This window comes from Neoarius graeffei, chromosome 8 (assembly GCF_027579695.1).
Source record: "Neoarius graeffei isolate fNeoGra1 chromosome 8, fNeoGra1.pri, whole genome shotgun sequence".
In the NCBI taxonomy this organism is placed as follows: Eukaryota; Metazoa; Chordata; class Actinopteri; order Siluriformes; family Ariidae; genus Neoarius; species Neoarius graeffei.
Window position 1 is genome coordinate 56,628,088 of NC_083576.1, and position 27,125 is coordinate 56,655,212.

General features: G+C 44.5%; 1 protein-coding gene across 10 annotated transcripts in view; it reads left to right on the forward strand.

Annotated features, from left to right (window-relative positions):
* pigg (phosphatidylinositol glycan anchor biosynthesis class G) overlaps positions 1-27,125 on the forward strand; it is a 427,330-nt gene that overhangs the window by 354,549 nt on the left and 45,656 nt on the right. For all 10 annotated transcript variants that reach the window (XR_009655235.1, XR_009655238.1, XR_009655237.1 and 7 more), the window contains 2 exons: positions 15,340-15,658; positions 18,363-18,526. Coding sequence is in view for 4 of the 10 variants with exons in the window: in XM_060927883.1 (XP_060783866.1) it covers positions 15,340-15,658; positions 18,363-18,526 (483 nt within the window). In the remaining 6 variants the exon portion in view is untranslated. The remainder of the gene's footprint in view (positions 1-15,339; positions 15,659-18,362; positions 18,527-27,125) is intronic.

Consider the following 27,125-nt stretch of genomic DNA (forward strand, 5'->3'; position numbering starts at 1 on the left):
GCACTCCCTGGCAAAGAGAATGCACATTCACCTGTTCATATGTCATGTTCAGGAACAAACTAATATTAATGGCGCTAAAACAGCTACCGTCAAATGATGCAGTTGGAGTCTTGTTCTCGGACTCGACTTGGATCAATAGTGGACTCGACTTGGACTCGACTCAATTTTTTTTTTTTAATGACTTGGACTTGAATCAGACTTGAACACTGGGGACTCAAGACTGGACTCAGACTCGAGGTTTAGTGACTCGAATACAACACTGGTTTACATACATATACATGAATGTCGACATGAACATGAATGTCATGGTAATATTAGGCTTTCAGTGATTTCGTTTAATTTTTCTTGTGGCCGAATGATTATATTTGGTAAGGTAAAAGACATTTTGGAATTTTCACCACCACTAAATTAATAATCTAAGTGGGCATATGTAATTTTTTTTTTACCGTTTGGATCTTTATCCTGTGTTGATTTACAGAAAACCCAAAATCAATTATTTTGTAATAAATTTTGCACCAAATTCTTCTTTTTTGTTTGTTTGTTTAATTAAAGATGTATGTTGTACAATCATTCTGCCACAGAAAAAGAACAGTTCAAAGAAATAATTGAAAGCCCAATATTATCCTGACATTCATGTCCGTGTTTGTCAACTTCTGACCACAACTGGAGGGGAGAGCAGGGAGTCTTGGGACAAGGGAGATTTGGGACAGATTGTATTCCCATCAATTAATTTCAACCAATCAGGTTTAGATTACATCAGAAGTTAGATGTTGCCCCTTAGAGTAACCTACTTCCTTTGGAGCCACGAAGCTGCACACTGCAGTATGTGCAGTTAAATATTTTTCTCAACCAAAACATGTATTTTCTACATTGCAATCCATCTCCATTCTATGGTGGAATGTACACTGGTGAATTTGGGATTTGTTAGGAATTAATGTATCCTAGAGTTACCATATATAGTATTATTTATTAAACTTAAACTCTGAGGGGGAAAAACATTTAAGTATTTTTTTTAATCTTTCAAAATGTCCTATCTTTCAAAATGTCCAAATGGGGAGAGTTGGGACAGTTCGTGTTACAGGGTTTTTGTTTGTTTGTTTGTTTTTAGTTTTTTTCCCTTGTGGTTTACAAATATAAAATTGCTTTAAAATGTTTGTTAAAAATGTGGGAGTGTATGTGCATGAGCTTATTTCATTCCTTCTTGAGAATGGAACCATTTTGTGTAGTCAGGTTTTGGGTAAACTGACATTTTTCTATCGCTGTACCAGCATTGTATGTTCATATGTTACAAGATTTGATAATAAATAAAAATTAAACATGTAGGCCTAGGTATTTTATTTTTGTTCCATGTCTCCTTGCTATGTCCCAAGTCTCCCAACATCTCGTCTCATCTTCTTCCACTTATCCGGGGCCGGGTCGCGGAGGCAGCAGTCTGAGCATGGAAGCCCAAACTTCCCTTTCCCCAGACACCTCGGCCAGCTCCTCAGGAAGAACACCGAGGTGTTCCCAGGCCAGCCGAGAGACATAGTCCCTCCAGCGTGTCCTGGGTCTTCCCCGGGGCCTCTTCCCAGGGGGACATGCCTGGAACACCTCCCCAGGGAGGCATCCAGGAGGCATCCGAAAGAGATGCCCGAGCCACCTCAGCTGATTCCTCTCAATGTGGAGGAGCAGTGGCTCTACTCCGAGCTCCTCCCGAGTGACTGTGCTTCTCACCCTATCTCTAAGGGAGCGCCCAGCCACACTGCAAAGGAAACTCATTTCGGCTGCTTGTATCCGCGATCTTGTTCTTCGGTCATTACCCAAAGCTTATGACCATAGGTGAGAGTCGGAACGTAGATCAACTGGTAAATCGAGAGCTTCACCTTTTGGCTCAGCTCCTTCACCACGACAGACCGGTAAAGTGACCATATCACTGCGGAGGCTGCACCGATCTGCCTGTCGATCTCACGCTCTATCCTTCCCTCACTCGTGAACAAGATCCTGAGATACTTAAACTCGGCAGGACTTCTCCACCAACCTGGAGAGGGCAAGCCACCCTTTTCCGGTTGAGAACCATGGCCTCGGGCTTGGAGGTGCTGATTCTCATCCCAGCTGCTTCACACTCGACTGCAAACCGTCCCAGTGCATGCTGAAGGTCCTGGTTTGAAGAAGCCAACAGGACAACTACATCTGCAAAAAGCAGAGATGAAATCAAAATAATTAGTTTTTCTTTTGTTTCAGACATGTAGAAGCTTTTTTTACCTTTACCTGACATGTTTCGACGGTGTAACTTCCGTCTTCATCAGAGGCGACCCTCTGATGAAGACGGAAGTTACACCGTCGAAACATGTCAGGTAAAGGTAAAAAAAGCTTTTACATGTCTGAAACAAAAGAAAAACTAATTATTTTGATTTAAGAAGAAGACATAATGAACGTAATTTTTTTTTTTTTCCGAGATGAAATCCTGTGGTTCCCAAACAGGATTCCTTCCAGCCCCTGGCTGCACCTAGAGATTCTGTCCATAAAGATTATGAACAGAACCAGTGACAAAGGGCAGCCCTGCCGGAGTCCAACATGCACTGGGAACAGGTCTGACCTACTGCCGGCAATGCGAACCAGACTCCTGCTCCGTTCGTACAGGGACCGGACAGCCCTTAGCAAAGAGCCCCGAACCCCATACTCCCGAAGCACCCCCCACAGAATACCATGAGGGACACGGTCGAATGCCTTCTCCAGATCCACAAAGCACATGCGGACTGGTTGGGCAAACTCCCATGAACCCTCGAGCACCCTATGAAGGGTATAGAGCTGGTCCAGTGTTCCGCGACCAGGATGAAAACCGCATTGTTCCTCCTGAATCCGAGGTTCGACTATTGGCCGAATTCTCCTCTCCAGTACCCTGGAGTAAACCTTCCCTGGGAGGCTGAGAAGTGTGATTCCCCTATAATTGGAGCACACTCTCCGGTCCCCTTTCTTAAAAAAAGGGACCACCACCCCAGTCTGCCACTCCAGAGGCACTGTCCCCGACTGCCATGCGATGTTGCAGAGGCATGTCAGCCAAGACAGCCCCACAACATCCAGAGACTTGAGATACTCGGGGCGGATCTCATCCACCCCTGGTGCCTTGCCACCGAGGAGCTTGCTAACCACCTCAGTGACTTTGGCTTGGGTAATGGACGAGTCCACCTCTGAGTCATCAGCCTCCACTTCCTCAATGGAAGACGTGACTGTGGGATTGAGGAGATCCTCAAAGTATTCCTTCCACCACCCGACAATGTCCCCAGTCGAGGTCAACAGCTCCCCACCCGCACTGTAAACAGTGTTGGCAGAGTACTGCTTCCCCCTCCTGAGGCACCAGACGGTTTGCCAGAATTTCTTCGAGGCCGACCGATGGTCCTCCTCCATGGCCTCACTGAACTCCTCCCAGTTCCAAGTTTTTGCCTCCGCAACTGCCCGAGCTGCGGTACGCCTGGCCTGCCGATACCCGTCAGCTGCCTCAGGAGTCCCAGAGGCCAACATGGCCCGATAGGACTCCTCCTTCAGCTTGATGGCATCCCTTACTTCCGGTGTCCACCACCGGGTTCGGGGATTGCCACCACGACAGGCACCGGAGACCTTGCGGCCACAGCTCCAAACAGCCGTGTTGACAATGGAGGCAGAGAACATGGTCCACTCAGACTCAATGTCCCCGCCTCCCTCGGAAGCTGGGAGAAGCTCTCCCAGAGGTGGGAGTTAAAGACCTCCCCAACAGAGTGCTCGGCCAGACATTCCCAGAAGACCCTCACCATACATTTGGGCCTGCCAGATCTGTCCGGCTTCCTCCTCCGCCAGCGGATCCAACTCACCACCAGGTGGTGATCAGTTGACAGCTCAGCCCCTCTCTTCACCCGAGTGTCCAAGACATAGGGCCGGAGATCCGATGAAACGACAACAAAGTCGATCATTGACCTACGACTTAAGGTGTCCTGGTGCCACGTGCACTTATGGACACCCCTATGCTCGAACATGGTGTTCATTATGGACAAACCGTGACTAGCACAGAAGTCCAATAACAAAACACCACTCGGGTTCAGATCGGGGAGGCCGTTCCTCCCAATCACACCCCTCCAGGTATCACTGTCATCGCCCACGTGAGCGTTGAAGTCCCCCAGTAGAACAATGGAGTCCCCAGTCTGAGCACCTCTCAGTACCCCTCCCAGGGACTCCAAGAAGGCTGGATACTCTATACTGCTATTCAGCCCGTAGGCACAAACAACAGCAAGAGCCCTCTCCCCAATCCGAAGGTGCAGAGAGGCGACCCTCTCATTCGCTGGGGTAAACTCCAACACATGGTGGCTGAGCTGGGGAGCTATAAGCAAGCCCACACCAGCCCGCCGCCATTCACCATGGGCAACTCCAGAGAAGTGGAGAGTCCAGCACCTCTCGAGGAGCTGGATTCTGGAGCCTAAGCTGTGCGTGGAGGTGAGCCCGACTCTCTCTAGCCGGTACCTCTCAACCTCCCGCACAAGCTCAGGCTCTTTCCCCCCCAGCGAAGTGACATTCCATGTCCCAACAGCTAGCCGTTGTGTTCGGGGATCAGGTCGTTGAGGCCCCTGCCTTCGACTGCCACCCAATCCACACTGCACCAATCCCCTACGGCTACCTCTGTGGGTGGTGAACCCACAGGAGGTCGGGCCCACATCACCGCTTCGGGCTGAGCCCGGCCAAGCCCCGTAGGCAAAGGCCCGGCCACCAAGTGCTCACATATGAGCCCCAACCCCGGGCCTGGCTCCAGGGTGGGGCCCCGGCTGCGCCATACCGGGCGACGTCATGGTCCTTGATCGATTGTTATCCATAAGGGTTTTGGTGAACTGCTCTTAGTCTGGCCTGTCACCTACGACCTGTCTGCCTTGGGAGACCCTAACAGGGGCGTAATGCCCCCGACAACATAGCTCCTAGGATCATTCAAGCACACAAACCCCTCCACCACAATAAGGTGGCAGTTCTAGGAGGGGAGTCTCCCAACATAATGTTCCATATCTCCCCTCAATGTCTCATGTCTCCCTGCAAAAATAATGACAGAAAAAATGAATCCTGAAGGCCAGTAAATGTGACAAGCTGAGAAACTAATGTTGTGGCAGGAGGGTATAGTAAATACTCTCATGCAATATGAATGTGATGCTACCTGCAGAGAATTTCACACAATCTGCAAAAGCTGAAAACTTGTCCCAAGTCTCCCTGTTCTCTCACCCATATTTCCTAAAACATTATTTTTAGAGTAAAATATTGTTACAACTCGTACAGTGCCAGTCAAAAGTTTAGACATACTTACCCATTGCTATGAATGATTGGTATAATTGGAGATGATAGCTGTGTACCGCTGGCTAGTTTAAATTGGAACAAGCAACAGTTGCCTATTGCCACAGTGTCACAGTCCTTTGCTTTTTTTTTTTTATAAATTAGCTTTTTTCATGTTGTTTTGTTTCTTTCTCTCCCCGTCTCTGTGGGAATAAGTTGCACAGAGAGCAGATTAATAAAACATGACGGAACATCTGCTTTCCTCCCTGTGCTTGAGAGCTCAAGCTTTCTTAGCTTCTCTCTTTTCCCACTCTGAAGCAAGATACACACTAATCGGACCCGCTGCTAGTCCCAGTGCAGGGCCTCTTTGTGTCCTCAGTGTGTCTAGCATATCATGATTTTATCTTCCTCCACTGCTGTGTATATTAATGCTCATTTATTTTAAAGAGACACATTTAATAGCTGCTTTCTGACTTGCATATAAGGCAAAGTAGTGTAGTCTAAGATGCTGTTGGTTTGGAGTGTGTAGGTGGTTGTGTCCATGTTTAATTGTACTGAATGAAAAAGTGCTATGTCATCCTCTGTCTTTTGATATAAATTATTTAATGTTTAGACTATCCTATTGTATTTACTCTGATTTGTATATAAATGTCTATTTACACTTTCTATCAAAAGTTTGCAGAGAATTTGTGGGCTTTTTACCCTATATTTTCTCTAGCAAGCGACACATCATGCACGACACTGTTGTAGTTTGTCTCTTGTAAGTATGTAGTTACAGTTACTGTTGTTGGTTGTGGACATGCACTGTTCAGCATTTAAAAGTTTTATTTACAACGAGAAATTGTAAACAAATTAAATAATGCACTAATCAGTGTGAAAATTGGTTATTTTATTTGCATTTTACATTCTAGACAGGCAAAACTGTACTAGCTATGTACACTCTCCAGAGGCACCAATGACCTCTGCTATTTTCTATCAAGCTTTATCTTTCCTTATAATGTCCATATATGCATTTAATTAAGTTTGTATAGGACAGGTAAAGATGAAATCATGGTTAAAAGATTTTCTCCCATTTTAGCACATTGAACAGAACAGTGGAACTTATTATGACAGCAAACAGGGACTAAAACTGGAATGAGTTGTTCAAAAAGCCCATAAGAGTGTTATGGTCAGGTGTCGACAAACTTTTAACAATATGGTATATTTTGAGAGGAATAATACACATACAACTATAACTCAGTGAAGCTGGTATGGGAGACGTTTGACCAAAATGATTGGAAGGGGTGTACAACCTCCACCACAAATCTCTGAGAAATCCTGCAAGAGATATTACATACACATGGACTGCCTTGCAAGCTCACTAGTGAGATTATTATAACCTGTACTTTTTTCACTTATTGCCACTTAATATCTATACTTGTGATGATGTTTCATGACTCCATCAGCTCCTGCATGTACCTGCCTAATAAAAAGCTGTTGCCAGGGCTCTGTCGTCATGGTAACACATTGCCATGCTCGCTAATGGCATTTCAACAGCTCAAACAGAGAAAGAGAGACTTCACACTACTGCATAATTTGCTATATGTTATCCTTATGCTGCCCTTGGAGGATTTCTGTTAGACTGCTAGTAATTGTGGCATAGTGGCTGTAATAATTCCAACTTTATCGATTACAGTTATGAGAATTTTGAAGCTGCTAATAATCTAATCCTGACACATGGTTTAAACATAAAATGTTTATAGCTGCAATAACTCTTGTGTTTAGCAGCATTTATTTGAAATCAATGATTACCTGACTATTAGGCGTCACCAGACACAAGATGTCTTCCATGGTGATGCTCTGCCAGGTCTGTCATGCAAAATATAGTTTTCACTATCACTGTGTATTAGGGGTCTTTTACCTTCCCTCTTCAGTTAATGAGATGAAACGCACTGAAATTTAGATTTTGAATAATTATATAATTTGACCTTATTTACCTTAGCAGCATATGTTGGTTACTGTTCGAAAAGGCACCATCAGCTGTGCTTGAGGCATTTGATTGATAAAAACAAGGAAGGCAGCATGTCTGTTTTTTTCCGCACGAGGTTGTGTTTGGCGCTGTGATGTTAACACACAGTTAAATGTGTTGAATGTTTTCATTAGTGTCCTGAGTTTGACTTAGCTGGCCAGCATGCGTGCAATGCAATAAGTTCTGTTTGTTCAGCTCTCACCGTCAGAGCACATATCTTCAGTGCTATCGATCCGCCGAACTCCAGCAGGGCTGGCCAGACAAACCTTCAAACAACAGGGTTCTGTCAATATTGATCCCTGAAGTGTGTGTTTTAGACTGTGTGTAAGAGTTTGTCCTCCTGGATATTTTTGGGAAAATACAAGAACTTATTTAATTCAAAGGGCTGTGTTATTGTAACTAAATGAATTCAATTATAGGAATTACAGGATTGTGTAAACATATTTCAAACCATTTGGAGTTATGGCTTTTAAAATGTGAATTAATATTAAACTTTAAGCTGTAATGCTAATTTAAGAAAGTTGTTCTATAAAAAAAAACAACAATATGAACAAGAATTTAGACTTCCATAGCATTCATTCAATCATCTTAATTTTTTTTTTTTTAATTATACCCTGGCTTCAAAGGAGGGGGGGGTGTACTGTTTTTTTGTTTTACGTCTGTCCGTCCATCCGTATTTACGTCTGTCTGAAACAACCTTTTTCTCAGCAACCACAAATCATAGCCACTTGGTACCAAACCTCAGCTTGGGGTTTTATACCGTGTACACCATTTTCAGGTCTGTTGCACGTCAACTTCCTGTTTACTGACTGAATGTATTTACGAAACATATAGGGTGGATTTACAAAATTTACATAACACTTTTCTCAGCAACTACAAATCACAACTGCTTGATATTTAGTACTAAGCTTCAGCTTGGGGTTCTATACCATGTATACCGTTTTCAAGTCTGTCGCACATTGACTTCCTGTTTACCGACTGAATGTATTTACAAAACATATAGGGTGGATTTTGACTCTATTTCAAGAAGCAAAATGCTATTTCAAAATGACAGTTTACCACGATGCTATTTGAAATCCCTGGGGAGAACACTGCTCTTTCCTTACTTGTTTCAGAGTTAATTATTTGGTGAAGTCAACATTCATTATAAGTGTCCTATTCCTTTGATTGCTTGCATTCTGATATAAGCAAGCGTGGGGGTATATGTACCCGTAAGTGAGCAGTAGCTCACAGTTGATATTGTTTTTCCTGGTCAGGCTTGCATATGCTGGGAACATTGGGCACAAGGAAGGGTTTCCAGTCCATCGCAAGTCACCAGATACATGCACACACACATGCTCAATCACACCTAGGAGCAATTTAAGTTGCAAATCCACCTAGTGGTGTGATTTAATGTGCTGATGACACGTTTTTGACATCTTTGGCGATGTTTTATAACATAAAAAGTAATTCCCGATGATCCATATATTAATTCACGAAGGCGCCTATTTTACAAGTTATGATAAAAAACGCGGCTATTTGGGCAAATTTGACAGGGCTGCAGCACCCAGGAGACGAAAGACGAGGAGGAGCTATATGACGTCAGCAAAAGAACCTTCCTCCTAACTTACCAGTTTGTTGTTGATGCGACAGGTGTTCAGTTTGTCATTATTAGTATTATTATTATACATTATTTTATATATATATATATATATATATATATATATATATATATATATTATCAGCTGGATAGTACAGTGGTAATGCTCACTGACTACGACGCAGGAGATTGGGGTTCGAATCCCGGTCGGGGCAAAACATCATCCAGTAAGGGTCCTTAGGCAAGACCCCTCATGATATATCAGCAAACTGATGAGAAATAGGCTACTGGAACCAGACATCGATGGACGAGGACAGTAGCTGGAATGCTACTATACAAGCAATCCCAGAGAGAGGGGATACATGCAGCGAATGTGGGACCATTGGATACTTCGAAACCCACAATCAAGGCTAACAAAGAAACAGCTATTAGCCCAGTGTTCCAACATCCGTAATCGAAATCCTAAGATTTCGTAATCGAAATCTACTATCACAACTATCACGGCAAGGGGGAGCCAGGAAGACAGGTCAGCGGGGAGATGTCATCATCCCCACAACCAGAGATTGGGTACCAAGCCCCAACACCTAACAGCCTCAACAAGAGCTGCTTCCTGAGAAGGAAGATCGTGACCCAACTGGAAACCTGGAGCCCCCGACGAATACCGAAGCTGAGTTGCCAAGTACCTTCAGAAGATCTACTGTGAATGCTGCTCTTAAGACAATCTCCACAAGAAACATCACTGAGACCAACAAGCTGATACACAGTACAGCAACAGTAATCATGGAGACAAGGTGGGCTCGGGACATAACATGCTTGGACACAAGGTGGGCTCGGGACATAACAAACAGTATCCACCATGGAAGAGACGATTAGAGGCCAAGATAAAGGCAGCACAGAGAGAAGTTAGCCAGCTAGCTGAACTACAGAAAGGGAACATGGTGAATAAAGGGGCACCCAGGAAGTACAACTCACTCTCCATACCAGAGGCACTCGAAACTGCCAAACAGCGACTAACAGCTCTGGCCACCCAGAAGAGATACACCAAGGAAGGAGAGGCCAGAAGAATAAACAAGCTGTTCTCCACTGAACCAGCCAAGGTGTACTCTCAGTGGCAGGGGAACAACAACCGGTCAGACCCACCAAGAGCTGAGGTGGAAAAATACTGGAAAGACATATGGGAAAGAAAGGCATCACACAACACCGATGCCCAATGGTTAGTGGACCTAAGAGCTGACCACAGCAACCTCCCTGAACAAGAACCAGTAACCATCTCAATGGCAGACGTCCAATAAAGAGTGTCAAAGATGAAGAGCTGGACAGCACCAGGCCCCGATATGATCCATACGTACTGGCTGAAGAAGCTAACTGCACTCCATGAACGCCTAGCAGCACAGATGAACCAGCTGCTGAGGGATGGAACCCACCCAGAATGGCTAACCCAAGGCAGGACAGTCCTAATCATGAAGGACCCCCAGAAGGGACCCATCCCATCCAACTACCGGCCAATTACCTGTCTCTGCACAACATGGAAGGCCCTGTCAGGCATCATTGCAGCAAAAATGAGTAAGCATGTGGCTCAATACATGAGCGAGGCACAGAAAGGGATTGGCAGTAACACCAGAGGAGCCAAGCACCAGCTACTGGTCGATAGAACAGTTGCCCGAGACTGTAAGAAGAAACAGACCAACCTGTGCACTGCCTGGATTGACTACAAGAAAGCCTACGACTCAATGCCACACACATGGATACTGGAATGTCTGGAACTGTATAAGATCAACAGGAACCTAAGGACCTTCATCCAGAACTCAATGGAAATGTGGAAGACAACCCTAGAGGCCAACTCAAAACCCATTGCCCAAGTCAACATCAAGTGCGGCATATACCAAGGAGATGCACTATCACCACTGCTGTTCTGCATAGGCCTGAACCCCCTCAGTCGGATCATCACGAAGAGCGGCTACGGGTACCGATTCCGTAGTGGGGCAACAATCAGCCACCTGCTCTACATGGATGACATCAAGCTGTATGCCAGGAACGAGCGAGAAATAGACTCGCTGATCCACACCACCCGGATCTACAGCGATGACATAGGGATGTCATTCGGATTGGACAAGTGTGGCCGGATGGTCTCAAAGAGAGGCAAGATGATTCGGACTGAGGGCAACCAGAGGGCATCATAGGTGATATCCAAGACAGCTACAAGTACCTTGGCATCCCACAGGCTAATGGAAACCATAAAGAAGCCACAAGGAAGTCAACCACAGCCAAATATCTCCAGAGAGTAAGGCAGGTCCTGAAAAGTCAGCTGAATGGTAAGAACAAGGTCCGAGCCATCAACATGTACGCACTACCAGTCATCAGATACCCCGCTGGTATCATAAACTGGCCAAAGGAGGAGATAGAAGCCACAGATATCAAGACTAGAAAGCTCCTCACCATGCATGGAGGCTTCCACCCCAAGTCCAGCACCCTGAGACTATACACTAAGCGGAAAGAGGGAGGCCGAGGGCTAGTGAGCGTCAAGACCATGGTCCAGGATGAAACATCGAAAATCCGAGAATACATCAGAAAGATGGCCCCAAAGGATGAACTGCTAAGTGAATGTCTCAGGCAGCAGAACCCTGATGAGAGTGCAGAGGAGGAGGAGGAACAGACAACCTGGAGAGACAAACCCCTACATGGCATGTACCACTGTCAGATAGAGGAAGTGGCTGATATCAAGAAATCCTACCAGTGGCTGGATAATGCAGGACTGACAGACAGCACAGAGGCACTAATCATGGCAGCAGAAGAACAGACCATAAGCACAAGAGCCATAGAGGCCAGGATCTACCAGAGTAGATCAGACCCAAGATGCAGACTGTGCAAAGAAGCCCCTGAAACAGTCCAGCACATAGTAGCAGGGTGTAAGATGCTAGCTGGATCAGCATACATGGAAAGGCACAACCAAGTGGCTGGGATAGTATACAGGAACATCTGCAACCAGTATGGAATAGAAGTACCCAAGTCCCAATGGGCCATACCACAGAAGGTGGCTGAGAACAACAGGGCCAAGGTTCTGTGGGACTTCAGCTTCCAGACTGACAAACAGATCCTGGCTAACCAACCGGACATAGTGGTGGTGGACAAAGAGCAGAAGAGGGTGGTGGTGATAGATGTGGTAATCCCAGCTGACGCCAACATCAGGAAGAAGGAACATGAGAAACTTGAGAAGTATCAAGGGTTGAAAGAGCAGCTGGAACGGATGTGGAAGGTCAAGGGTTGCGTGGTCCCCGTGGTAGTGGGGGCACTTGGGGCAGTAACCCCGAAACTGGGAGAGTGGCTCCAGCAAATCCCAGGAACAACATCTGAAGCCTCAGTCCAGAAGAGCGCAGTCCTAGGAACATCGAAGATACTGCGCAGAACCCTCAAACTCCCAGGCCTCTGGTAGAGGACCCGAGCTTGAGGATGACATGGATACCACCCCCCCGCCGGGGGTGAGTAGGAGATTTTATATATATATATATATATATATATTGTTGGTAACTTGCCAGCGCCCCATAACGATCCCACAATTCCTTGCGCGCTCCACCCGGATGTGACGTAAAGTGGAACTGCTTTAACTGTATCGAGAGCGCCTCGATTCACTCTCTCATGTTCTGACTACTGGAGTGGTCGGATGGACTGTAGGCACGCTCGCTACAGTGTTGAGACTAACCGCTATTGTCTGAGAACAGCCTGTTCAAATTAGTTTCGGCCGAACTTTTGAACGACCCGCTAGGTTTCAGTGATATAGTGGTTTTGATTCTAAACCTTTGCAAAGTTTAACTACAGTTAAGTAGTTTTCCACGCTAAGAGGCATTTGCAGACAGCTTCGCTCCTCTCAGCCTTTTTCTCGTCGACGCATCACCGGAGGTTTCTCCCAAAGCACCGTGGACCAGCTAGGCCTCCATCTCCCTGCTTTGTTTAGCCGCGGTTGGACGCAACTCGCCGCTTACCTCCTCTCCTCAGACCGCGACCCTCAGCGCGGACATCGGAGAACGAACTTCCATCGCATTGAGTAGGCACTTGGGCAAATTTTAGTAATTTGTAGCTTATTCAGATGGTTGTTAGGGTCATGTTTAAGCTTTGAGCTGTTTAGCATACCCGCTCAGACACGGAGGGTGTTTTTTTTTTTTTATTGTTTGTTTTGGTTCTGTTTTTCTTTGAACTTGTTAAACAGGGTATCTTGCATGTTTATGTCTTTCCTTAACTCCATTGCTAGCTTCCCTATCTGATTAGCAGCGCAGCGACAAGTTTGTTATTTTAAGCCCCAAGGCTGGACCGCTACAAGGCCTAGTCCTCTCCATCCAACACCTATTACTCTTCCCCTCTCTCTCTCTCTCTCTCTCTCTCTCTCTCTCCCTCGCATTGAGTTCTTTGCCTAGATAGTCTGTTGGAAATTGTTGTTAAGCACAGTGTTTGGATCCAGCTGTAACGTGGCCAGATTCTCATTAGCAACTCATTGCTAGCTACCTCAGGGTGATACGCTAGCTGGTAGGCTTGTGTTCTCGACTAGGCCTGCAGGCGCCATATTCCCCGACGCCATTTTGGTACCTCCCTCATTGAGCTACCTGTGATACGTCACCTAGTTTACGACATCTAGGCATTGACCGCCATTTTGCTTAAGCATTGCTAGAGTGGCTAGTCGTTAGCATCTGCCCACAGATACACACACACACACACACACACACACCTACACACACGCACGCATCGGCTTTCCCTAGTCACACACACACACACACACACACACACACACACACACACGCGCACACACAAGGGATTCTCTTTTCCTATCTCTCTCTTTCTCTCTCTCTTCCCCTCTCTCCTGCCCCAAACCTATGGCCCAGGTGTAATTGTTCCATTGTTGTGCCTTGTTATTACCTTTGCCCGACATTGAATGTATTTTGTGAGATTCTTATTAGTGAGTAGTAGACGAATAAAAGCTAATCAAATTGAATTACATTTTACTTGTTCCTGTTGCTTATTCACAAGGTCAACTATTTAGAACTCCTTTTTCCTTCAGATTTAGCTTTTGTATACAACTGGGTTTCCCATCTAATGCAGAGCTACCATTAATCTTGAATGTAACCATTCACGGTGAATATTAAGATTAATAATTTAAGATTTTATGAGACTGATCTTTAATTATAAATTGATTAATTCAATTATCAATTATTACATAATTTATAATTTAATTAATCCCAATTCCACCTACAATATATATATATATATATATATATATATATATATATATATATATATATATATATTAGTTATTATGCCTTCGCATTGTGTTGCCGGCTTTTGCTCCAAAACCTACAAGGATGGGGTAAGTTTATTCAAGTTTCCCAGAGATCCCGAGCTGCATGCGAAGTGGGTGAAGCAAGTCAGGCACACTTGTGACAAGTGGGAGCCCTCACCAACATCCGTCCTGTGCTCTGAACACTTCGATTTGGATTGTTCAGTTGGGTGTTCAGTTCATCACAAACGTGTGTTACTACCATCAGCAGTGCCTACACAGTGTTGCCAGATTGGGAGGTTTCCTGCCCAGTTGAGCAGTTTCAAGTGCATTTTGGTGGGTTTTGAACATATTTTGGGCTGGAAAACGTCAGCAGTATCTGGCAACAGATACTGCTGAAGTTTTCCAGCCCAAAATATGTTCAAAACCCACCAAAATGCACTTGAAACCGCCCAACTGGGCGGGATTCCTCCCAATCTGGCAACACTGCCAGTATTCCGGAGGGGGTCTACTAGTAGCTATGCCGGATCCAAAGACAGTCCTCCTGTCAGAACATGTGTTGTGAAACGACATAAGATAAAAGTGCGTAGAGCTATAGATTCTACATGATAATCATAAATGTAATCATAAAGTCGGTGTGATATCAGTCATGTATTTGCTTGTGAAAGCTTGCGGCTTTCATGTAACTGCCGCCTAGCAACGAGAGGGAAAGGGTAAAGAGGGTAGGCTATCATAGATTCTATTTGGAAGAGATCAACACAATTCTAGACTCCCAGAAGAGGAAGAGCTAGCACTAGAGAGTTCACCGGCATTTTCATGTGCCATTTCCATTGAGTAGAACCAGAGTAGAACAGCCAGTGAACCGCAGCGTGTTCTTCCGCTGACGTCACAACATGGCCGCGAGCCACGGACCCAGTTTTCTTGCGCTGTGCAATTAAAAGTTGGATATTTGCATAACAACAGCTTCTTTTCACGTAATTATAACAGAAATCTAACATGTTTGCCATGTTGTATAGTTTATTTAAGAAATTGCATAGAGTCATGTTCGTGTCATCAGCCCTTTAAGAGGTGGGAGGAAAACAGAAAACCCAGTAGAAACCCACATGGACACAGGCAAAATGTGTCAAACTCCACACAGGCAGTAACCCAGGCTCAGGATTGAACTCTGGAACTTTGTTAAAAACCAATCTTGCATAAATAAAAAAAAAATGCAGTGATCTTTATTACTTCCTCTAGGGGAACAGGTGAGGCACACTTCGTCTATGTTTTCGTCCTCGGGATCCTCTTCACCGGTGTCAAGGACTTGCTGCGATCTCAAGTGATGTCATCAGTGGTGGACGGCAGACGTTTAAAGAGCAGGGGATTGTGGGAGATGTACAGTGGCATGGTGCTGCTTGTGGCACTGCTGTTCCGGGCTCACAATCTGCCCACGCTGGCATGCTGCCTTCTCATCCAGACCCTCATGGCTCAGTTCATCTGGAAGAGACTTCACTATGATGCCGCCCAGACCACCATTATGCATTACTGGTTTGGACAGGCCTTCTTCTATTTCCAGGTAAAAGCACTGCACATGCTGTTTAAGGTATATGGTGCATGTGAGAAAAGATAGTGACAGTAATGAGAATGCTTTACTGGCTCTGTGCCATTCATGGCACAACTGCCATTGTTCATGTAGAAAGAAGAAACTGGTGTGGCATTGATTAAAAGTATGATTATCCTCATATGCCCTGTGCTGATTTCAGTCTTTTTGTCACATTTGTATCGCGGCAGAATCTCCTGAAGCTCCAAAACCTCATGAATACAATGACACACCTTTGGTTTTGAATCATGTATTCATATTCTGAATATTAATGTTTCTACAGGCTTTAAAACATTTGGAAAATTTCTGGCCTACACTCTTTTGTTTCCTCCCTAAATATGTTTGATGCTGCATGCCTCAGGCTTCCAAAGCACCCTATTCTCTGCAGCAGAAATTCAATTTGGACTCTGAATAAGACACAACGTGCTGAATGATGTGGTCCTGAATATCTATTGGTTTGCTTCAGAAATATGTCTGCAAATGATAGAAAAAAGCTGCTTTCTTCTTGCCTGGGGAAATCCTTAATACTTTTTTTTTATTGGAACCACAGACCTGGTCAGCTTTTATTATAAACATTTATTACAGAATTTCTGCTTCAGTAAATTTGCGTTCATACACAAATAGTTTTAGCTGATTTATAAATGAGCATCTGCTTATATAAAATAGTTTATTTACCAAAATAGTTTTATTTAGATGGCTGCATTAAAACAATCCCATATAACAGCTACGTACATATATATACTGATTTATGAGGGTTTTTTTATGTGTATCATTTATGTATGCTGTTATATGGTACTGTGCAAAAGTATTAGGCACATGCAAATAAATGCTGTAGACCAAAAATGGCTTAAAAACAATTAAATGAAATGTTTCAGCATTAAAAAAAAAATACTATAAACAGCAGTAAGCCATAATAAAGGAAACAGAGTCAATATTTTGTGTGAGACGACCCTATGCTTAAAAAAAAAAATAGTAGTCTCAGGTACAATGAGTGCAGTTTTATAAGGAAATGAGCTGTAGGTTTTACTGAGCATCTTGCAGAACCAGCCATAGTTAATCTGGACACTTTGACTGTCACACTTGCTTCTTAATTTTGCAGTAAAATCCAGTAGCCTTTATTAGGGCCCGAGCACCGTTCGGTGCAAAGACCCTATTGTTTTTCGAAGGATTATTATTATTATTTTTCTGTCGCGCTTGGCCTTTTTTGAGGCATTTCCCATGCAGGAAAACTCATGAAATTTGATACACACATCAGTCATTGTAACCGCTCCTCAGCCACAGACGTTTGGCTCTGGGCATGGCCCAGGGACTTCATAGCGCCCCCTAATTGAAACAAAACCCTTTAGAACTTATGGCTAGAATCCTACTCAGAACCCTTAGATCAGTACAAAAATGACATGAATCATGATAGTTGTCCTAGCAACCTCATAAGAGCTTAAGAAGGGATTGGGCAACATGCACATCACCTTTGAACATTTGATGAATATATGACATGTGACCGTTTTGTTGGGTAGCAGAATGTCCTGGGTTGCAGAACCACACGTGCAAGGGCCCGTCAAGGCCGCTAGTGGCTTTAATTATGTTTTGTATTTTAATCTGAAAAGTGGTCTCTTTTGTAATATGCTGCTTAGATACTTTTTTTTCTGTAACATTTAATTTTGTGCTGGAAAACGAATGTTTTGAACTCTAAAATGTTTTTGTACTGACTCAGTAATGTAGAAGTCATGAAACAGAAATCTATAACAAAGTTTGTATTAAAAAACATAGGGTGCCTAAGATTTTTGCACAATACTGTATGTCAGTATATGATAAACATGTTTGTTGGATTTAAACATGTTGGATAAAGTAGTCTGTGAAGATGTTCTCATGATTTGAAAGTGTCTAATCACCTATGCAGATATTTCTTACCATGTTGTACTCTTTAACAGACATAACCAGGCAGGTCTGCTCTATTAATCATTTCAACTGCCCAAGCATGAAATTACAGGCCTGAAAAATGGCATTTGGATCCAGGAGCCACACCTCTGAACTATGTATTTCAAAGGGCATGTCCCTTGCACCCTTTCCTTGCTTCCTTTTTTTTCTTTGCCTTTTCTACTCATTCAAGATGTCTTGAAGCAATAATCCCATCATCAATTCTGCTGTTTATTGGACATGTACTAATGTCTTCATGCAGAGGGACAACTCAAGCCTGGCCATTTTCTGAAGTTAAATGAGATATGTGATGAAAGATAGCCGAAGGTGGCTTGGTTGTGTGTATATGTGTCTGTGTTTGTACTGGAAATGGATTATCTTATGAACGCCATCATTCCTTTGTGTATCTTGTTTGCTTTGACATGGGCACTCGGTGCCACTTCTAGATCACTGAAGATATCAAATCCAAACTCCTTTTGCTTTTGTTAAAATATTTTATCAATGCTTCGCCTTTAGCTCAGTTAATGTATAGGAATATATCAATTTTCAAATACCTGCAGAACATGTAGTAAAGAATAAATTCCCTTTGATTCAGAGACATTAGCTCTTCCCCATGGCTTGTGCATACATCATGCATATTTTGTTAGTTCGATAAATTTTTCCCAGTCTTTCCCTTGAAGTTAATTTATTTGCTTGCTATTGATCACAGAGTTCAGTGTTCTCTCTTTTTTTATTAATTTACTGTTTGTTTTTGTTGTCTTCTTAGGGGAATTCCAATAACATAGCGACAGTGGATATCTCAGTGGGCTTTGTGGGACTGGAGAGCTATGTGGAGGCTCCTGCTGTCTTCCTCACAGCGTTTAGCACCTATGCAGGGCCGCTGCTCTGGGCCTGCCATCTGGTGTGTTACCTCAGTTCAGAGAGAGACAGGTATGTCAGCCTTTTTCACTAATAGTCACACAACGTGAAAGAGACACAAGAGATACACAAAGGAGAGCCAGACAAAGACAAAAGATGCTGGTTGGCTTGCAATACATGTACAATTACCAAGGTTTTGTAAGACCCAAACATTTTAAAAAGTTTAAAGTGCACATCAGGTTAAACATATATATGGCTAAAATTCAGCTTTGTAGTAGGTCATACTTCTCCCGTATTTTATCCAGGCATTTATAAACCCACCTGAGAGTAATTATTATCAGGTTATGGCAGTAACAGCAGGTAGTAGTAAATGGATAAATGTGGTTATTATTATTATCTGACTTTAGCATATGATAATCTACGGTATATGAAATTATTCTATCCACATTCACTGAATATGAGCAATCGTGCACTCTGATTGGCTACTCTACTACTAGGCTATCAGCTCATATACCATGAGTAGAGAAAAACAAAATGGCAGAGCGTGTTGCTGAACCAACGAAATAAAAGCTCTACTCGAAAACAAACCCCCCAAAATTGTCAAGTATTTAAAAGAAACAGAAATAGCTAAAAATATATATAGTCCCCCCCAGTAGCTTCTGTTCCACACTCCAGCCCAGTCGGTGGCGGTAATGCACCTTTAAGTTAGTTTGCCAACTGATAAAAAAAAAAAAAACCTAAAGAAGAAGAAAACCCCAAAAAATACAAAAAAGCAACAAAATATGGAATAAAAGTACCTGATGGGAAGAACAGATCTTTTTTATTTTTCAAGAATTATTATTATAACATTTTTCACAAATTGCTACTGTCATTTTCCCGGTTTGTTTACATTCTAAGCGGAAATTATTTTGTTGGACATTTTGTATAAAGTTTCTATTTATCGAATTTGCGAAAAATAAAAATGCTCTGTTTCTTAAAATCCAGTGAATGTAGACAGAATAAAACAGTTATTCCACTCAATCTCGTCCTACATGGCTTATAGCCAACTAGGTGCTCCATGCCTCATCGGCTCTCAGCTCATGTATGACTCAATTTTGTGGAATAACTGTTAAACATCTGCTAACTATATCAGATCATCATATCATCTTGGCTTCTGTTCACCTCTGATTAATAGCATCTTTATTTGGAGATTTGTATTCTGCAAATATTAGCATTATTGGTAACATTCTATAATCCATGTACATTAATAAACATTTGGTAAAACAGCTGAAAGCATAATTAAAGAGTGAAGTAATAAGTCTGATTATTTTCTGTTGTTAAATCCTTTTAATTATTAATAAAAGTGCATTAAATAGGGAATAAAATTTGAGGGGGCATGAGTTCCTGTTATAGGAAAATAATTGCTGTGTGACGGGGTGGGCCATTACTACCCTGAAGTTGATTCTTATTAAAGCATGTTCCAAAGTCTGTTATTCCAATTATACCATAGTGATTGCCAGTGATTTTACATTTTTATTAATTAAACTATATTTAAATAAATGTAATATTGTCGAACATCCACAATAGTCATTCCCACAATTTCTCTTGAAGTTAATAATACAGAAAAAGTAACACTTTATTGTAAGGAACACACATTAAGTGGGAATTCATGTCTTGTTCTTTGTTTAATAAAGCCCTAATTAGACATCTGTAAATGGCTTATTCAATATGAATTAGACTTTATTCATAAACACTTGTATTGGTTTGTAATTTGTTCAAAGACATGCAGTTAGGTTAATGTAGGATGGCCTTGGGCTGAAGTGCCCAAAAGTGGTGGCGCGCACGTACGCAGCGACTTTGCTCTCCTTTGATGAACTAAATTTCATTATACATTTGTGCAGTGACAATAAAGGCATTCTATTCTACTCTATTCTAATTGTGGATATGTTGAGTGAAAATGCATGATTAATAATAAAGTATAAAATGCCCTCTTTATGCAAACAACTGAGCATGAATTGATCATATAGTTCATATCTTATTTGTGTAAATAGCCACATGTTATACCTGTAGGCTCTGGTGGCTTCAAGTGACTTCTGCAGACTTCTGAAGGCACTAATACAACTATACCAATGTCTCAGATTATAGTATTCATATACATTTAAATATTGACTGTGAGTTGGCCTAGTGGTTAGCATGTCCGCCTCTCGACCGGGAGATCACGAGTTCTACTCGCAGTCGGGTCATACCAAAGACCATCATAAAAGTGGTACCTACTACCATCTGGCAAGGCACACTGCAATACAGTTGTGAGTGGGGAAGTCAAACTCTCGTGGTTACCAGAGGACTAGTCCCCCCACTGTAACCCTAGCTGTATAGGCAAGAGGCCAAGGGCTATCGAAACAGAAATCGGCGCTGCACCCATTAAACAGTTTGTTAGTACCAGGACAGGAGACTGCCTGGGAAGACCAGATTCTGGCGTGAGAGGGACTTTGACATTTCAGTATTAATGTTTGAAATTAAAATTCCAATGGTGCTTTCTTAATGGCCTACAATGTTATTTTTTATCAGAGATAAGACAATTGTAATTTCAGCTTTAGTGGCTTTGATTTTGTGGATGTAACATATATAGGCCTGTTGGTATTCAAACTTTTTTGCTACCAAAGACATAAAATGATTTTGTCTTTAGAATGTGGGACACAATTTGACTTACTGAAAACTTGTTAAATGCTTTTAAGCTAGTAAGTGAAAACTAAAACTCGTCTCGTCTCGTCTTCTTCCGCTTATCCAGGACCGGGTCGCGGAGGCAGCAGTCTAAGCATGGAAGCCCAAACTTCCCTCTCCCCAGACACCTCGGCCAGCTCCTCGGGAAGAACACCGAGGCGTTCCCAGGCCAGCCGAGAGACATAGTCCCTCCAGCGTGTCCTGGGTCTTCCCCGGGGCCTCCTCCCGGGGGGACATGCCTGGAACACCTCCCCAGGGAGGCGTCCAGGAGGCATCCGAAAAAGATGCCCGAGCCACCTCAGCTGGTTCCTCTCGATGTGGAGGAGCAGCGGCTCTACTCCGAGCTCCTCCCGAGTGACTGTGCTTCTCACCCTATCTCTAAGGGAGCGCCCAGCCACCCTGCGAAGGAAACTCATTTCAGCCGCTTGTATCCGCGATCTTGTTCTTTCTGTCATTACCCAAAGCTCATGACCATAGGTGAGAGTCGGAACGTAGATCGACCGGTAAATTGAGAGCTTCGCCTTTTGGCTCAGCTCCTTCTTCACCACGACGGACCGGTAAAGCGACCGCATCACTGCGGAGGCTGCACCGATCCGCCTGTCGATCTCACGCTCCATCCTTCCCTCACTCGTGAACAAGATCCCGAGATACTTAAACTCCTCCACTTGAGGCAGGACTTCTCCACCAACCTGGAGAGGGCAAGCCACCCTTTTCCGGTCGAGAACCATGGCCTCGGACTTGGAGGTGCTGATTCTCATCCCAGCCGCTTCACACTCGACTGCAAACCGCCCCAGTGCATGCTGAAGGTCCTGGTTTGAAGAAGCCAACAGGACAACATCATCCGCAAAAAGCAGAGATGAAATCCTGTGGTTCCCAAACAGGATTCCTTTCGGCCCCTGGCTGCGCCTAGAAATTCTGTCCATAAAAATTATGAACAGAACCGGTGACAAAGGGCAGCCCTGACGGAGTCCAACATGCACCGGGAACAGGTCTGACTTACTGCCGGCAATGCGAACCAGACTCCTGCTCCGTTCGTACAGGGACCGGACAGCCCTTAGCAAAGAGCCCCGAACCCCATACTCCCGAAGCACCCCCCACAGAATACCACGGGGGACATGGTCGAATGCCTTCTCCAGATCCACAAAGCACATGTGGACTGGTTGGGCAAACTCCCATGAACCCTCGAGCACCCTATGAAGGGTATAGAGCTGGTCCAGTGTTCCGCGACCAGGACGAAAACCGCATTGTTCCTCCTGGATCCGAGGTTTGACTATTGGTCGAATTCTCCTCTCCAGTACCCTGGAGTAAACTTTCCCTGGGAGGCTGAGAAGTGTGATTCCCCTATAATTGGAGCACACTCTCCGGTCCCCTTTCTTAAAAAGAGGGACCACCACCCCAGTCTGCCACTCCAGAGGCACTGTCCCCGACCGCCACGCGATGTTGCAGAGGTGTGTCAACCAAGACAGCCCCACAACATCCAGAGACTTGAGATACTCAGGGCGGATCTCATCCACCCCCGGTGCCTTGCCACCGAGGAGCTTGCAAACCACCTCAGTGACTTCGGCTTGGGTAATGGACGAGTCCACCTCTGAGTCATCAGCCTCAGTCTCCTCAGTGGAAGACATGACGGTGGGATTGAGGAGATCCTCAAAGTATTCCTTCCACCGCCCGACAATGTCCCCAGTCGAGGTCAACAGCTCCCCACCCGCACTGTAAACAGTGTTGGCAGAGTACTGCTTCCCCCTCCTGAGGCGCCGGACGGTTTGCCAGAATTTCTTCGAGGCCGACCGATAGTCCTTCTCCATGGCCTCCCCGAACTCCTCCCAGTTCCAAGTTTTTGCCTCTGCAACTGCCCGAGCTGCAGCACGCCTGGCCTGCCGATACCCGTCGGCTGCCTCAGGAGTCCCGGAGGTCAACATGGCCCGATAGGACTCCTTCTTCAGCTTGACGGCATCCCTTACTTCCGGTGTCCACCACCGGGTTCGGGGATTGCCGCCACGACAGGCACCGGAGACCTTGCGGCCACAGCTCCGAACAGCTGCGTCCACAATGGAGGTAGAGAACATGGTCCACTCAGACTCAATGTCCCCCGCCTCCCTCGGAAGCTGGGAAAAGCTCTCCCGGAGGTGGGAGTTAAAGACCTCCCCAACAGAGTGCTCGGCCAGACGTTCCCAGCAGACCCTCACCATACGTTTGGGCCTGCCAGGTCTGTCCAGCTTCCTCCTCCGCCAGCGGATCCAACTCACCACCAGGTGGTGATCAGTTGACAACTCAGCCCCTCTCTTCACCCGAGTGTCCAAGACATAGGGTCGGAGATCAGATGACACGACTACAAAGTCGATCATCGACCTCCGACCTAAGGTGTCCTGGTGCCACGTGCACTTATGGACACCCCTATGCTCGAACATGGTGTTCGTTATGGACAAACTGTGACTAGCACAGAAGTCCAATAACAAAACACCACTCGGGTTCAGATCGGGGAGGCCGTTCCTCCCAACCACGCCCCTCCAGGTGTCACTGTCATCGCCCACATGAGCATTGAAGTCCCCCAGTAGCACAATGGAGTCCCCAGTCTGAGCACCCCTCAGTACCTCCCCCAGGGACTCCAAGAAGGCCGGATACTCTATACTGCTATTTGGCCCGTAGGCACAAACAACAGCAAGAGCCCTCTCCCCAATCCGAAGGCGCAGAGAGGCGACCCTCTCGTTCACTGGGGTAAACTCCAACACATGGTGGCTGAGCTGGGGAGCTATAAGGAAGCCCACACCAGCCCGCCGCCGCTCACCACGGGCGACTCCAGAGAAGTGGAAAGTCCAGCCCCTCTCGAGGAGCTGGGTTCCAGAGCCCAAGCTGTGCGTGGAGGTGAGCCCGACTATCTCTAGCCGGTACCTCTCAACCTCCCGCACAAGCTCAGGCTCCTTCCCCCCCAGCGAAGTGACATTCCATGTCCCAACAGCCAGCCGCTGTGTCCGGGGATCAGGTCGTCGAGGCCCCTGCCTTCGACTGCCACCCAATCCACACTGCACCAAACCCCTACTGCTACCTCTGTGGGTGGTGAACCCACAGGAGGTCGGGCCCACGTCGCCTCTTCGGGCTGAGCCCGGCCGGGCCCCATGGGCAAAGGCCCGGCCACCAAGCGCTCGCATACGAGCCCCAACCCCGGGCCTGGCTCCAGGGTGGGGCCCCGGCTGCGTCCTACCGGGCGACGTCACGGTCCTGGATTTTTTCTCCATAGGGGTTTTTTGGTGAACTGCTCTTGGTCTGGCCTGTCACCTAGGACCTGTCTGCCTTGGGAAACCCTAACAGGGGCATAATGCCCCCGACAACATAGCTCCTAGGATCATTCAAGCACACAAACCCCTCCACCACAATAAGGTGGCAGTTCTAGGAGGGGAAAACTAAAAACTAAAACTACTTTAGATTATAGAACACACATATCCGAGTATCATAGTATTAGTCATTTAATTCAGTTTTTAAAAAGCTATTAAAGTAATAAAATACTAGCTACTTGATGATTTTTTTTTATCTACAGGTATACTATGTATCATACATTTAACAAAACGATGATTTTTTTTATGCTCAGTAATTTATGTAACAAGGTCTTAACTGTAAAGCACTATCCTTAAGACTTTTATCATGGCAAAAAGAAGGAACAACATTACCTCTGATTGTTACAAACCCTGACACTGGGCGCTCCTTCCAAAAATGCTGAATAAATATCTCCAAGTATCACCATATCAATGATCCCATTGAATATTTTTTTTAAACTGGCTATTGTTAAACAGAACACCACAAAGTCCCTCTGAATTATTTGTTACTATAGAAACAATGACAGTGGTGCTTGAAAGTTTGTGAACCCTTTAGAATTTTCTATATTTCTGCATAAATATGACCTAAAACATCATCAGATTTTCACACAAGTCCTAAAAGCAGACAAAGGGAACTCCAGTTAAACAAATGAGGCAAAAATATTATACTTGGTCATTTATTTATTGAGGAAAATGATCCAATATTACATATCTGTGAGTGGCAAAAGTATGTGAACCTCTAGGATTAGCAGTTAATTTGAAGGTGAAATTAGTCAGGTGTTTTCAATCAATGGGATGACAATCAGGTGCGAGTGAGCATCCTGTTTTATTTAAAGAACAGGGATCTATCAAAGTCTGATCTTCACAACACATGTTTGTGGAAGTATATCATTGCATGAACAAAGGAGATTTCTGAGGACCTCAGAAAAAGCATTGTTGATGCTCATCAGGCTGGAAAAGGTTACAAAACCATCTCTAAAGAGTTTGGACTCCACCAATCCACAGTCAGACAGATTGTGTACAAGTGGAGGAAATTCAAGACCATTGTTACCCTCCTCAGGAGTGGTCGACCAACAAAGATCACTCCGAGAGCAAGGCATGTAATAGTCAGCAAGGTCACAAAGGACCCCAGCATAACTTCAAAGCAACTGAAGGCCTCTCTCACATTGGCTAATGTTCATGAGTCCACCATCAGGAGAACACTGAACAACAATGGTTTGCATGGCAGAGTTGCAAGGAGAAAGCCACTGCTCTGCAAAAAGAACATTGCTGCTCATCTGCAGTTTGCTAAAGATCATGTGGACAAGCCAGAAGGCTGCTGGAAAAATGTTTTGTGGACGGATGACACCAAAATGGAACTTTTTGGTTTAAATGAGAAGCGTTATGTTTGGAGAAAGGAAAACACTGCATTCCAGCAGAAGAACCTTATCCCATCTGTGAAACATGGTGGTGGTAGTATCAGAGTTGAAGCTGTTCTGTATGGAGGAATAGGCTAAAATTCCTCCAAGCCGGTGTGCAGGACTGATCAACAGTTACCAGAAACGTTTAGTTGCAGTTATTGCTGCACAAGAGGGTCACACCAGATACTGAAAGCAAAGGTTCACATACTTTTGCCACTCAGAGATATGTAATATTGGATCATTTTCCTCAATAAATACAACCCCGATTCCAAAAAAGTTGGGACAAAGTACAAATTGTAAATAAAAACGGAATGCAATAATTTACAAATCTCAAAAACTGATATTCTATTCACAATAGAACATAGACAACATATCAAATGTCGAAAGTGAGAGATTTTGAAATTTCATGCCAAATATTGGCTCATTTGAAATTTCATGACAGCAACACATCTCAAAAAAGCTGGGACAGGGGCAATAAGAGGCTGGAAAAGTTAAAGGTACAAAAAAGGAACAGCTGGAGGACCAAACTGCAACTCATTAGGTCAATTGGCAATAGGTCATTAACATGACTGGGTATAAAAAGAGCATCTTGGAGTGGCAGCGGCTCTCAGAAGTAAAGATGGGAAGAGGATCACCAATCCCCCTAATTCTGCGCCGACAAATAGTGGCGCAATATCAGAAAGGAGTTAGACAGTGTAAAATTGCAAAGAGTTTGAACATATCATCATCTACAGTGCATAATATCATCAAAAGATTCAGAGAATCTGGAAGAATCTCTGTGCGTAAGGGTCAAAGCCGGAAAACCATACTGGGTGCCCATGATCTTCGGACCCTTAGACGGCACTGCATCACATACAGGCATGCTTCTGTATTGGAAATCACAAAATGGGCTCAGGAATATTTCCAGAGAATATTATCTATGAACACAATTCACCGTGCCATCCGCCGTTGCCAGCTAAAACTCTATAGTTCAAAGAAGAAGCCGTATCTAAACATGATCAAGAAGCGCAGACGTCTTCTCTGGGCCAAGGCTTATTTAAAATGCATTGTGGCAAAGTGGAAAACTGTTCTGTGGTCAGACAAATCAAAATTTGAAGTTCTTTATGGAAATCAGGGACACCGTGTCATTCGGACTAAAGAGGAGAAGGACGACCCAAGTTGTTATCAGCGCTCAGTTCAGAAGCCTGCATCTCTGATGGTATGGGGTTGCATTAGTGCGTGTGGCATGGGCAGCTTACACATCTGGAAAGACACCATCAATGC